Here is a 14,631-nt window from a genome sequence, read left to right on the forward strand (position 1 = left end):
GCACACAGTATGTTTGATTTACTTTTCATGGGAATTTTTTAATAGGAGAACACTATTTAACCATAATATTTTAGTAATATCTGGCTTTTCACATTTAAATATAAATTTGTAGATTATGTTTCGTCTTTTTAGTTAATTATAAATTGTTTTTATTCAGGCATTTTAGGGCTTGAAATAGTTGGCCTGCCAGAAAAAGTTCAATATCCTAACATAGAGTTTAAGTTTTTCAAATGAAGGAAACAGTATACTGTATTTTCACTAGACATGTCAGTAATCTCATATGTGTAGAGAACTTAACTCATTTAAGATGGCTTTCTTGTAGGCTTTGGAGGGCAGTAGAGAGCTTGAAAATCTCATTGGAATCTCCTGTGCATCACGTTTCTTAAAAAAAGAAATGCAGAAAACCAAAGAGCTAAGTAAGAATTTATAAGTTTTCAATGACAATTTTAAAGATAAACCTATTAATTTGTTTCAAATTTAAATTTGATAGATTTCTTTATATATACCATTACTGGACATGTGATAAAAATACTATTACCTTCTTTAAATAAGAAGCCACATGTCTTTTATCAGGATGTGTTATTTTGGGGATTCTTCTTGAATGTGAATGAAAAGAATGCACCTTGGAAACTGGTAGCAGGCATTTCAAATGTAATGCCCATTTTTATAATATATAATGTATTATATTTTATACTTGGTACTTATAAATATGTATTATTTTGGATTTTTTTTTTTTCTCATGAAGTTGTTTGTTCCAAGTAATGAGAAATTCTCCATATTCTATGTTAATTCTTGACATGGGATTTTTACTTCTTTTAGTGACAAAAGTAATTAAACAAAAACTGTTTGAAAGGAGTTCAGGACTTCCTCACAAACGTAAGTAGTTGTGTTTTAGTTTATTACACAAAAAGATGCTTTCATCCCATTTTGCCAATTAAAACTAATCATCATGAGTCCTTTTTAGTGATTTTCTTTTTTCCTCAGAGATCCCTGTTCTGAAGTGTGTTCTTTTAAAAGATCATGAATCTCATTTGAAAAGCTTTATATTGCATTTAGCAGATGATACCTGATGAGATCAACGTCTCTGATTGAACTTTTTAAATGTCTTTTGAAATACAATCTTCAACATAAGATTTAAATTTTGTCTTTTTATTAAAATTTATTGTTGAGAATACAGACGAATATGAGCAACAATGCATTAATATACTGCAGTTTTTAGTGTTGCACTAGAACCATTAAAAGTTACTTTCTAACCAGTATTCTGGAAACTTTCAGATCATTAATGGGCTTTGTTCTACTATGAACTCTTGTGCCTCTGATCATTTCACAGTATGGAAAACTAAATAAACAGTGTTTAAGTTTCCATAGGAAGTACACATTCATACCTTCACACCTCAATAAGCAAAGTAATCATGAACTGTAAAATACTAAAACCTTTAGACTAATGTACGACTGATTAATAGTACCTACATGAATGCCATTTAGCAATTTCTGCAGGTGGAATTAGGCCTTAAAATGGGTGGCCGTGTTTTTAGCCTACCACTTTTAAATACCGATGACTGCCATTTATTGAGTACCTATAATTACTATATTCTCAATACTAGGATCAGCAGATCTTTACAGCATTGTGGAAAGATAGCTACACTGTATTATCATTGTCATTATAGACAAGGAACGAAGATACAAAAAATATTAAGTAACTTGCCCAAGACTTCTACTTAGGTAACAGAGCAAGGATTCCAAGCAAAGACCAGTCTGGCCGCAAAAACTCTGGTCATTTCATTATTTGTTGTCCCTTCCTAAAACAAATGAAATCATCCAGTCATCCCAGCTTTCAGACTCAAACATGGCACATAATTGAAACTGCTTCAGCCAATCTGGTATGTTAGCCTGGGTTTAGAACCTTTAATAAGCCAGTGATGGGTTGGCAATGGGAAGTGCTGGGATTGCCAGCCAGTCAGATCTAAAGGCCAGCTGGGTCATGGCAGGGCTGCAGCCATGGCAAGACTCCTCCGAAGTTCATGTGGGAAGGGAGCTGAATAGACTTCCTAAGCTTTTCAGTTGAACAACTAACGTCTACTGTGATGCCAAGAATTTAAGAACATGAAAGGTAGCTCTTTCTTGGAAATGGCTTGGGATCTCTTCTTTTAAAAAAAAAAAGTAAAAGAAAAAGAGAAAAGAAAAATTTAGAGACAAGATTGTACCCTGTCACCCAGGCTGAAGTGATGATTAGTGAAGTGGGATTACAGGCATGAGCCAACACGCCTGGCCTCTTGTGTCTTACTTTAGTTGTGTAACTTGATTAGAATGTGTAACTGGGTTTCAGTGGTTTCAATCTCTCCTAACTTGACAAGTTTTAAAGGATCACAGTAGGAAAGCAAAATGTTTATTATTTCCCAATTGGAAGAAACCTTGCTTCTACATATTCTACACCAATAGTGTGATTTCTTTAAAAATCTGTAACTTCCTAGAACTAATTAGAATTAGGCTTAACGTAGTTTACTTTTGCAAACAGCTTTGAGAAATAAGGAAGAGGAAAACTCTGGAATAAATAAGTGAACTGTCAATGCTAATAATGTAAAAAATTTGTTTAAATTTATATTTTATTAAAATATTTTTCCTTCCAGGGGATACTTTTTTCATTTCCTTATGGCCACCTAAAATACATGAATTCATTGTGTGTTTATGCATGATCAGCCTTAAAACTCTTTTCTATTATTTTAGGCATTAAGGCTGACTTGCCCATTACCAGATTTTCCCAAAGGACTGAGTTCCTGCATAGAGGAGACTGTATGACTAAACCATGTGTGTAAATTTCTAATAATCGTTGATTTAAATGAAAACTCAGTTTAAAAATATATAATACATAGTATCTATATAAATATGTTATATATTAATGTGTATTCTATATAGTCGTCGTCCAATTCTGTTTCTTGGCAGGAGCTACATGTAGCTCTTTATGTTTCCCAAGGTATTAAAAACTTCATTAGCTTTTCAACTAATTTTGGGAAATTCATATTGCCTAAAAAATAGATTAAAGCTTATTTTTGTTGTAATTTGAGTTTGAGCTATATCCTGAGTGCTTTTCCTACCTCTTTCTCTGGTTCCTAACATACATATTAGTTTTCAGGGTTTTTTGTTTGGTTTTTTTTTTTTGGTTAATGATCATGTTCACACACAAACATGCACACACATGCAAATTTTTTTAGTAAGCTAACAGCTTTTACCCTTTTCTGCTCATACATTCATTTTAAGAGGATTTTGCTAATTCTTTTGACATCTCAAACTAGTTTGCTTTATATGTTCCTTATTTTGCCTTATTCTGGCCTTGAAATTTCCACTTTATTTTATTTATTTATTTATTTATTTATTTTTACTATGCTATTACACAGAATTGTTTAAATTTTAAAATGTTTTGGGAGTTTCTCATAATATTAGAAAATAAGTAAAATAAAAATCATCCCTATAATATGTATAGGATTTATTAATTATGAAAATGAGAATAAGCCAATTACTTGTTTCACTATCAAAAGAATGTCCTTCAGATTCTTCTGGGTTTTTGGTGGGGTTTTTTTGTTTTTTGTTTGTTTGTTTTTTGGTCTTTCAGATTCTTACAAAATTTTCCTGGAATAGTTAAAGCAGACAATACCATGAGAATTTCAATATTTATGCCATCATTGCCTCTTCTAATTGGTCTTTTAGTTCTACTAATATTTAGTTTTTCATTTCAGTGAGAACTTCAGTTAACTTGTTACAGTCTTTATTACAGGAAGAGTATAATTGTAAAAATAACACTCCAGTATTTTAAATAAATAGACATCTGACACAGATTCTTAAGGCTTTATATAACTTATTCAAGAGAAATTTAAAACATACACAATAAAATTGAAAGGCACACTGAGATTTGCATAGTGTCATAAGAACTGGACCTGGTAAATCAGGGGATGCCTTGATAAGAGCATATGAATAAAAGAGGATCTCGTCTGCTATACACAGATTTCTTAAACAAAGGAAGGCTTCTTTCTTTCTTCAGTTACTTAGGAAATAAGCCTAATTTTGCTTTCTTCAATAACACTGGCTTTATGACTATTAGGAAAATAATGAAATGAAAGGTTCTTTTTGTGTTAGATTTGGATGTGAATTTTCATAATTATTTTAAATTTGTTATGCTGAAGATTTAAAACATATGACCATTCAGTGGGCTGATACAGATGGAATGTCACATTATCATCACATGGTGAGGCATGAAATTTATTTATTTTACATAATCAGCCTCTCCTTAAAACAACTTGTTACAGATATTCCTTAGTCAGTAGATGGCATTCTGTAGTACTTAATATTTTCAGTTTTTTCTGAAGATACTAAAAAATACCATCATTGTTGGTCTTTGACTAGTACTTCCAATAAACAAAATGTTTTTGAAAAGAATGTAAGCAAATTGTAGAGCAGTTGCCAGGATATGAAATCTAGACACTTAGCTTCAGTCCAAAACATATTTTATCTGTTTTGAGAATAATTGTGTAGGTTGCAGTATGCATATTTTAAATGAAATGGAACCATCTGAACTTTACATTGTTCAATGTTTCAGCTGTTTGTAATAGAAAATATTTCAGAATTTCCAACTTTGGTCTGTTTTAAAAAGCATAATCTACAATGTTCCTGTTTTCTTTAGTTAACTTTCTGTATTCTTACATAGTAAAATTCATCTTGGTTATAGGATTTTAAGGTTATCAAATTCTTAGACAACAGGACAAATTTAAAACTCTTTCTGTTGTAACACTATAAAATAGTTTGATACTGCCTCTTCATTCTAACCACCCACTGAAGTATTTTTTAAACATAAAAATATGTTGTTCTTTCCCCCACTCAGGCTTGAAAAAGTATTCATCATATCAGCTGAATAATTTCACTCCCAGAAAACTACTACCCTTTTAGTTTTCTATTTTATCTTAACATTAAACAATGTATTTTTTTCAAACAGATACTTCAATTTTAAAAGCACTGAGGTTTGAAGTTTAGACATGACGACTTTTAGGAGAAACAACAGAAATTCCCCCTATGCTTTAACATTCTGGATTTATCTGGAGATAAAAAATGGAGCCATTAATTTTGATAGCACAAATATACATTAATGTACAACTATAGTCCTCAGCTCTTTATAGTGATTCAGCTATCATGTATGCCATATGTGAGTCGTAACCTTTCCTATTAATAATGTTAATGCTCTTGTTTTACACGATTTGTCTTTGTTTTGGGGTATGCATTTCATCTGCTAAAAATGCATACTTGAGATTTGTCTAGGATTTAAGTAAAAATAAACAGGTTTATTACTTTTCATAGCCTTTTAAATAACTTCTTTCATGATTTAAATTTTTTATACTTTAACAGAAGTATGATAGTTTTTCCTTCAAATAAAATCAGTAGAAAAAATTTTAAACTATAGATTTGGACTCATTTAATAGCAATTAGGTGTTTAAAAGGTGTAAATAACTTGCTATCAGACATTACAAATATCCAGGTGCTCTGTATGTGCTGATGACAACAAAATTGAAAAGAAAGACTATAATAATTCTGACTGGTTTTCTCTGCAGAAGATATTGATTATTTGTGTGTGGTGAGAGATTTGGAAAATTCAATTAAAGGAGTTGTGCAAAGGTTTCATAAATTTTCCTTCTACAGCGTGTACACAGACATTGTTGCGTATTAAATCAATGCAGCACTTCACAATATATTTTCTTTGAAACATAAAAATAAATAACATTTAAACAGTTCTGCTTACTACAGAAACAAATTTTATTTTCTGTGAAGCATTTAGTCATGTGCTATCACTGACTCATACACATTTGCCAGCTGTAACAAATTTTATAGACATTTTCCCCAGAGACATATCTCACATACTATGAATTTTTAAATGAGCAAATGGTGAAGAAGGGATGTCAGCAATATAAAAATTGATCAGTTAAAAGATAAAAGCATAAGTAAAGAGATTTGTATGGTAGTCTTAATAGGTTTTATTAAATAAAAATACTATAAAAAGACAGTAATGAATAGACTGAAGACTGTTCTTGAGGTGGAGAAAAATTACTCTGGCACATTTAGTAGAAATTGGTTTTGTGTCACCTGATAGGTGAACTTTTTTTTCCCATTTTTAACTCTCAGAATAGTCCAAAAAGCTCCACAAAAAAAGAGTTAGATAAATTATCTAAGTGGTTTACATATTTGAAACACAATAAAGCAAATGTTTATAGTATTATATAACTAGTTATATAGTTAAAAGCAGGACTTAGTAATTATTAAATATTAGATGATTTTTCCTCCAGCTCAGACCTCAGATGCGAGGAGCGTAGTTGTTTTTATTCATACTATTCACAGCAAGTGCTTCAGCCCTCTGGAACCTCTCTTTCAAGACCCCAGAACACTTTGCTACCTTTCCCTCTACCTAGATTGCTTTTTTCTCTGTCTGGCAAACTCCTACTCATCCTTTAAGGTCAGCCTCAGATGCCACAACCTCTGTGAAGCTCTCCCCAGCTCTCCTAGGTAAAGCTAAATTGCTTCATCTTCTAGGCTCCCACAACACTTGTCTGAATATTTTAAATGTATCATGTTGTAGTGCATTGCAATTGTCTGGTTACAGGACTCTTTCTGGGCTCCTCTTTGGTAAACAAACAAAAAGTCTTATCTATGTACTGTAGTCCCAGAGCCTAGCATAGAGCCTGGATAGAAGTTCCACGTGCAGTGCAGCCAATGTGTGATGAATGAAAAGAACTTTTTTAAAAGAATTATCTTAAGTATTTTCAAATACTTATAAATTGCTGTTTTCTTATCTCATTAACGTTTATTGCATGCCTACCATGCCTCAGGCATTATTCTAGCATTGGGGACACACTGACAAACAAGGCAGACATAGTCCTGCCCTCAGGAGTATAGAATCTAGCACAAATAACAAGTCATTTTAGTAACCATAAAGAGTATACTAACAATGGTAATAAGCATGTATTTTAATAAATGTCCTGGAAGTTTTCATGAGAAATTTGAAAATGTATATTCTGAAATAGAATCAGGCTGTCGGATGTTGCAATGAGAATTTATAGCCTCAGAGCTGCTATTAGTGTAAAACAAGACTTTAGGTTGTTTTAATTTCATTTTGCTTCAACATTTATTCTGCATCATATACTGTGGCAAGTTGCTTTGAATTGTTTTCTGAAAGGAAAAAAAAACCTTTCTTCTTTCATTTAGAATCATGCCATCTTGACAGCTATGAATTCCTTAAAGCCATTTTAAACTGAGGTACTGTTTCACCTTTCTAATTTAGTTTAACCTTGTGAAATTTCACTGTGTTTTGTTCAGGTGGAAACATTTTATTTACATTATCAGATTTGGTATTGTCTTCCTATAAGAAAATAGGGATATGAGCTTTGGAGCTTTAGTTGAAATGATATTAACCTAGTCTTATAAACAACAGGAGGGCAGTCTAACATCAGTTAGAGGCTGATTGGAAAAGAACTGTTGAGCTGGCGAGGCTAACTTTAAAAGTCAGAGAGGACACATTTTTAACGGAGTTAAGGGTCCTTAATCATATTTCATATAAATAGCTAAATAGATGCTGACAAGTAGATTATAGTGTCTGTAGGACACATCTGACTGAACAAGATATAACTAGTCTGTTAAATTAGGAAATGTACTAAATTAAGTAAATAATTATATATTAATTAGTTATACCTTGCCTTCAGAACAATTCCTATTGATGCAGCAATACAAGTAAAAATTATACATTTATAAATAGCTTATTGTAACAAATAAGCTAAAAGCAATATAAGTCATGATATATTAGTGTTTAGCATACCTGTAACTGAAGGTTTATATTAAGAACTGACATGGGCTGGGCATGGTGGCTCACGCCTGTAATCCCAGCACTTTGGGAGGCCGAGGCGGGTGGACTACCCGAGGTCAGGAGTTCAAGACCAGCCTGGCCAACATGGTGAAACCCTCATCTCTACTAAAAATACAAGAGATTACCGGGCGTGGTGACTTGTGCCTGAATCCCAGCTACTCGGGAGGCTGAGGCAGGAGAATCGCTTGAACCCAGGAGACGGAGGTTGCAGTGAGCTGAGATCACGCCACTGCACTCCAGCCTGTGCAACTGAGTGAAACTCTGTCTCAGGAAAAAAAAACAACAAAAACTGGCATTAGGGGCTAAGCATGGTGATTCATGCCTGTAATCCCAGCACTGTGAGAGGTCAAGGTGAGAGGATCACTTAAGCCCAGGACCAGCCTAGGCAACATAGTGAGAGACCTTGTCTCTACAAAAAATAGAAAAATTAGCTGGGTATGGTGGCGCATGTCTATAGTCCCAGCTACTCAGGAGGCTGAGTTGGGAAGATCACGTGAGCCCACGTGGTAGAGGCTGTAGTGAGCCATGATTGCTGCACTCCAGCCTGGGTGACAGAGCGAGACCCTGTCTCAAAAAAAAAAAAAGAATTGTTAGCTTACCAGATGTGTTGCCTGCTCTCTCTTAGGGAAAAAAATCAAAGCACAATTAAAGAATTATGTTCTATCTCCAAGATACTTTTCTTTGGAAATGGTATCTCAAGTGGTTAATATTAGCCTCCTGACAAGCTAGTCTTAATATTTGCAACGCATCTTATATAGAAAATAGTCAGTTTTTTATGAAAACGTTTATTCTATTGTATGCAGTAAACAATAGCTTATATTCTGTTTGCAGTGAGTAATAGCTTATAATAATAGCTAGTATTTATTGAGTACTTTCTGGTTTTTTTGTTTGTTTTTTTGAAATGGAGTCTTGCTCTGTCACTCAGGCTGGAGTGCAGTGGCACGATCTCGGCTCACTGCAACCTCCACCTCCTGGATTCAAGTGATTCTCCTGCCCCAGCCTTCCGAGTAGCTGGGATTACAGGTGAGCACTACCATGCCCAGCTAATTGTTTGTATTTTTATTAGAGATGGGGTTTCATAAAGGCCGGGCGCGGTGGCTCACACCTGTAATCCCAACACTTTGGGAGGCCGAGGCGGGTGGATCACGAGGTCAGGAGATCGAGACCATCCTGGCTAACTCGGTGAAACCTCATCTCTACTAAAAATACAAAAAAAAAAAAAAAATTAGCTGGGCGTGGTGGCGAGCGCCTGTAGTCCCAGCTACTCGGGAGGCTGAGGCAGGAGAATGGCGTGAACCCGGGAGGTGGAGCTTGCAGTGAGCCGATATCGCGCCACTGCACTCCAGCCTGGGTGACAGAGCAAGACTCCGTCTCAAAAAAAAAAAAAAGAGATGAGGTTTCACCATGTTGGCCAGGCTGGTCTTGAACTCCTAACCCCAAGTGATCCGCCTGCCTCAGCCTCCCAAAGTGCTGCAATTACAGGCGTGAGCCACTGTGCCCAGCCTTATTGAGTACTTTCTATGTGTCAGCAGTGTTATAAACACTTTATACGTATTCCATTTAATCTTCACAACAACTTATGAGGTAGATACAGTTACTACTTTTATTTATTTTTTATTTTATTTTATTTTATTTTATTTTTTTTTTTTTGAGACGGAGTCTCGCTCTGCCACCCAGGCTGGAGTGCAGTGGCCAGATCTCAGCTCACTGCAAGCTCCGCCTCCCGGGTTTACGCCATTCTCCTGCCTCAGCCTCCCGAGTAGCTGGGACTACAGGCGCCCGCCACCTCGCCCGGCTAGTTTTTTTTATTTTATAGGTGAGGCAGTTGAGGCACAAACGAGGTTAAGTACCTTGTCCCAGAATCACCTGAAACAGGGCCAGGATACTAAACCGAGTAGTCTGGTGCCAGAGCCTATGCTCTTGCCACTACCCAGTAGTAATCTGTGAATGTCAAGTTTCACTACTGGCCAAGGATTTTGTATCCTGTTAAGTAAGGATAATATATAATTATTATCCTTATTTATCCTATATGTAATGGGATATATATGTATTTCATATATATCTATCTACATACACCTATATTCATTCATTATAAGGTTAACGTTTTATAAAATTTCTGACCCATGAAAATCCAACAGAGAACATATCAGATGGTGATCATAGATACATCTTCACAGTTACACATTTAGTAAATGAACGTGCAACATTTAGTGTTTGATAGTCTGTAATAAACTTATAGGGAATTCTGAGTACCGAGAATAGCTTTGTGTTAATGGATTTTAGTAACGATAACCACATTTTGGGGTGTTCTTTTGAGTCTTTGAGTAATACTTTCAAGAAACTGGGAAGAATTAAGGTTGAGCTACCAGTCAACTTCCCTTTCATTGAGAAGCAAGAGAGAAATGACAGTGAAATTAAGTGACTTCACTTTTGAGGCATTTCCCTCAGTTCTGCCTTTCACCACGTTTTCTTCTCACTTTCAGCATTTCCTTCATTATCTCCTTCATTCCCTGAGTTTTCACCTTAGTGTATATGGTTTCCAAATTATAGTCTCCTGGGCTATAAACCCACAATCTCAGCTGCCATACAGTGTCCCCCAAGTATACTGATTTCATCATTTCCCCTTCAAAGTTGTGTTTTCTTCTACCTTTTTAGGGATTATATCATTCCATTGGTCAAATTCTCTTTTTGTTCCCACATCCAAATGCTGCCAGATTATATTACTTCTGAGAAAGGTTAATTCTACTTTCCACACCCACTGGTGTGGAACTCTTCCAGATTATCATTGTCCCTATTGTAACCTACCTGTCTGCCCTTTGGTCCCTTTCCCCTACAGCCTATCCTGCTACTGAAAAAATGTATGCTTTAGAAGATATCACTCCACCATATGTACGATAAAATCCAAATTTAAACTGACATTCAGGAGTCTCCCTGATCTGCCCACAGCTTAGCTTTCCAGTTTCTTCATTGTGCCTTACTCATTCCAGATTATTTGCCATTTCCCAGACACCTTCCCTAGAAAGTGCCTTTCTCATGTCCTTACCTTTGGTCTTGTCTGCTCAGCCTAGCATGCCTTTTCCCTCATTATTGTCAAAATTTTACCTGTCTTTCAAAACCTGCTTAGAATTCATCTTCTGCATAAGCTTCCCCAAATCCCTCTCCCCCATATTCTCCTCATTGCTCTTTTGTATATTTGTCATAGCTGCCTGACTGGTATGCATAAGGGAGAATGTGAATGAAACTCCTGATTTTGTCCTTATGCCCTAGAAACTTGACACCTAGTACTCCTGATATCACTGTGACCAGCTTCCCTACCTGCACCACAGCTCCAGCTCCAGCCCTCTGTTACACTTCAGTGATTATTCCTCTTGACCTGTAATGGTTCAGTGGGGAGGACTGTCCCATATAAATTCACTCCCAGAGCCTATAAAAAGTGAAACAATGCTAGAATAAGAGAGAAAGTAAGGGTGGACAGCAACCCAGAGGCCACAGCCAGAGTGCGAAGACCATCAAAAGATGGGAAGAGAAAAATATTTTGGCTAATGTTAACAGGGGATATTGGGATACTTTAGTAACAATGTGTATGAATTACTTGGGTAACACAAAGATGAGGCTTAGTATGAACAAAGCTCTGTGTATTATAACAGTTTGAAACCTAATAAGGACACAAAAACAATATAAGGCAAGTTATGATAAATGATACAAGTTCAGACTCTTCCAAGTTCTGACCAATAACAAGTACAAACAATTGTGCATCCAGTGAGGATCCAAGTATCAGCTTGATAACCCTCGAAATGGCAGGCTCTCTGGTAGAAGCTTGGGGGTAACTAAGGTAGATTGCCTTCAAGCAGAAATGCAACCTCTTCTTTCTCACACTAAGTCTAAATCTTGAATTCTGTGTACTTTACTGAACCTAAAAGCTGGACCTTTTAAATAGACCTCCAAGTCCATGTGACTCTAATGCTGTGAAGACCACAAGCTTGCCTTTTACATGCTTGATTGCAGGGCAACACAATAGAATGGGTTGGTTTCCCTACTACGTGAAATTAGGAAGTATGATAATAAAAAAGGTCCACTGGGATTGAGAGTAGATAGGGAAACTACAAGGAAGGAAGAATTTGTGTAATGTTACGAGTAAAATGTAGACCAGTGAATGTTCTAGACTTTGACCAATCAAATTTGTCACACTTCCATGGAGTACAGAGGAAGAGTTGACAGAAGTTTCTTCCCCTTCAGACTGAGAAGTATAAACATTATTCTCTACTGTAAGTACCAAATGAAGAATAAGCAGTGTTACAGGAATTCACAGCAGACATAGATCACCTCAGGATGGGATTATCAGTTTGTTTGTTTTTGTTTTTTCAAGACAGGGTCTCGTTCTGTCACCCTGGCTGGAATGCAGTAGTGCAGTCATAGCTCACTGCATCCTTGACCTCCTAGGCTCAGGCAATCCTTCTGCCTTGACCTAGGATTTCAGGCATGAGCCAGCAGCCCCAGCCTTATTAGGTCATTTTTAAAGATCTTTCCCCACATGCCCTATGGTAATGTATGCCATCAGTTGCCAACGGCTGCTTCCTTCAAAGGCTTTCTCTCACAGAAGGGTTCTAAGGCTGAAGAGACATGAGCCTCTGCCACCACTAGGAGTCCCCAGAGAGACATATTCTGAATAAGAATCTGTCATAGTAAATACTGTCTTTTGGGCAGGGGGCAGCTGTTGGAGGAAACACCTGCTGAAAGGCCCCTAAAGCTTATAGACAAAGGCATGTAAATAAGTTTTCTGTAGGCCCTGTTGGAGTTTTAAAATTCTCTGAGAAGTATCTCCTGTAAGTATGGTCACATAAGGTGAACAATACTGAGTGGTATGTCTGAGTAGTCATATTGACAGTTACTAGTGAAGATAGTCAAAAAGCAAATGAGGCCGGGCATGGTGGCTCACGCCTGTAATCCCAGCACTTTGGGAGGCCGAGGCGGGCAGATCACGAGGTCAGGAGTTCAAGACCAGCCTGGCCAACATAGTGAAACCCCGTCTCTACTAAAAATACAAAAATTAGCCGGGTGTGTTGGCACACACCTGTAGTCCCAGCTACTCAGGAGCCTGAGGTGGGAGAATCACTTGAACCCGGGAGGCAGAGTTTGCAGTGAGCCGAGGCCACACCACTGCACTCCAGCCTGGGTAAGAGTGAGATCCCATCTCACAAAATAAAAAATAAAGCAAAAGCAAATGAGAGGTTGCCAGCAGCATCTAACTAAACTAAGTACCAAATTAGATTGTTAATGGGTGTTAAAATCACTTCTTAAGTCATGTATGAGATGCATGTTAACTAATTCTTGATAATATAATTATCTTTTATATCCCACAGGCATTAAGAAGAAATGCAGTCACCATGAGCACCAACTTTTGCATCTGCCTGATCATATTTAAAGGAACAGAGAAATATTTGTAATTAATCTGCCCAGTAAATACCAGCTCGTAGCAGTCAGCAGGTGCATGTCTAGATAAAATTTCTTGCAGCTAATTTAAACTTTCTACACACACCAGTAGATAATCTCAATGTAAATAATACATTTCTTCTTGACTCTTTAATGTAAGCCAACATGGAGAGGAAGATCTTGACTTATATTCTGTACCACACACTTCTGTGGACTTTTAGCATTCGTGGGTAGACTTAATAAAGCATGTATAAAAGTGGCACCTTTGGTAGAATTATATATTTTCCTGAAATTCAGATTAAATGTAATGGTAAGTGGAATTAAGTACCAGTGTTCCCCATTTAAAGCCCTAGCTGCTTATTAACTTACAGATTCTTTAAAAAAATTTTTTTAAGATTTATCTAGTCTATTGTGTAGCCACTACCTCAGGAGTGAGTTTTTATTTTCCTATGCTTTTAGAGGAAAAAAGCATTTTTAAAGTTTTAAAATTTTACACCATTTATAAAATATTAGAATGTATTTTTTTAGTATAAATGTTTATGAAGTTTTTTGAACTAAACTACACAGAGTACTGAATTTAAAGAAAAGACCATTATTAAGGGGCAATATGTGATCCATTCCAAATTATTTTGAAATATTAAATTTCAGTTATTCTGTGGTGTTTTCTGTCATCATCATGTTTTTGTTGTCACTCCCAAAATAAAGGGGCGGAGGGAATCACAGAGTATGTTATCTCGATAGTGAAACTTATGCTTTTCTTAACCATTTCTGTAGGGAAAAAATGCTACTCCTTTGGGGTACTTGCCCTAAGTTTTAACAAAATTAGTAGAAAATACTACCATGTCATTTGAATATATCATGAAAAATAAAAACTACATGAAAATCTGAAACAAAATGTTAACAAATTAAGGTTGAAAATTTTCCACTGCATGCAATGGCACAAGCCTTTAATCCCAGCTACTACTCAGGAGGCTGAAACAGGAGGATCGCTTGAGCCCAGGAGTTGATGACCAGACTGGGCAATATAGCAAGACACCTATCTCAGAAAAAAAGAAAATAACTCAATTTCCACTTAGAGAAATTTTAGATTCACCTTTTTAAAATGAAAGCTTTTTTAAAACTTAATATAAATTATATAAATTACCTTCATTTATATAATTGAAGGATTTATAAGAAAAAAATTTTCTTCATGCTGTTTAAGAAATTTATTCTGATACAGTGCTTATAATAGGATGTTACCAAAAGTACACTAAAAAAGGATTATTCTAGCATTGAAAACTAACCCTAGGTTGTAAGCCAAAACATTTTAT

At 35.8% G+C, this 14,631-nt stretch overlaps 1 protein-coding gene across 3 annotated transcripts in view; it reads left to right on the top strand.

Moving 5' to 3' along the window:
• ITGB3BP (integrin subunit beta 3 binding protein) overlaps window positions 1-13,583 on the top strand; it is an 81,880-nt gene extending 68,297 nt beyond the window's left edge. Inside the window, exons 6-9 of one of the 3 annotated variants that reach the window (XM_030913148.1) lie at window positions 323-416; window positions 820-876; window positions 2,725-2,805; window positions 13,252-13,583. In XM_030913148.1, the coding sequence (XP_030769008.1) occupies window positions 323-416; window positions 820-876; window positions 2,725-2,805; window positions 13,252-13,313 (294 nt within the window). In that variant the 3' untranslated portion in view covers window positions 13,314-13,583. Of the gene's footprint in view, window positions 1-322; window positions 417-819; window positions 877-2,724; window positions 2,806-7,236; window positions 7,288-13,251 lie in introns of all 3 variants that reach the window. The other 2 variants (XM_010370700.2, XM_010370699.2) reach the window with 2 other exon arrangements.
• Window positions 13,584-14,631: the final 1,048 nt, after the last annotated feature.

This window comes from Rhinopithecus roxellana, chromosome 12 (assembly GCF_007565055.1).
Source record: "Rhinopithecus roxellana isolate Shanxi Qingling chromosome 12, ASM756505v1, whole genome shotgun sequence".
Taxonomy (NCBI): Eukaryota; Metazoa; Chordata; class Mammalia; order Primates; family Cercopithecidae; genus Rhinopithecus; species Rhinopithecus roxellana.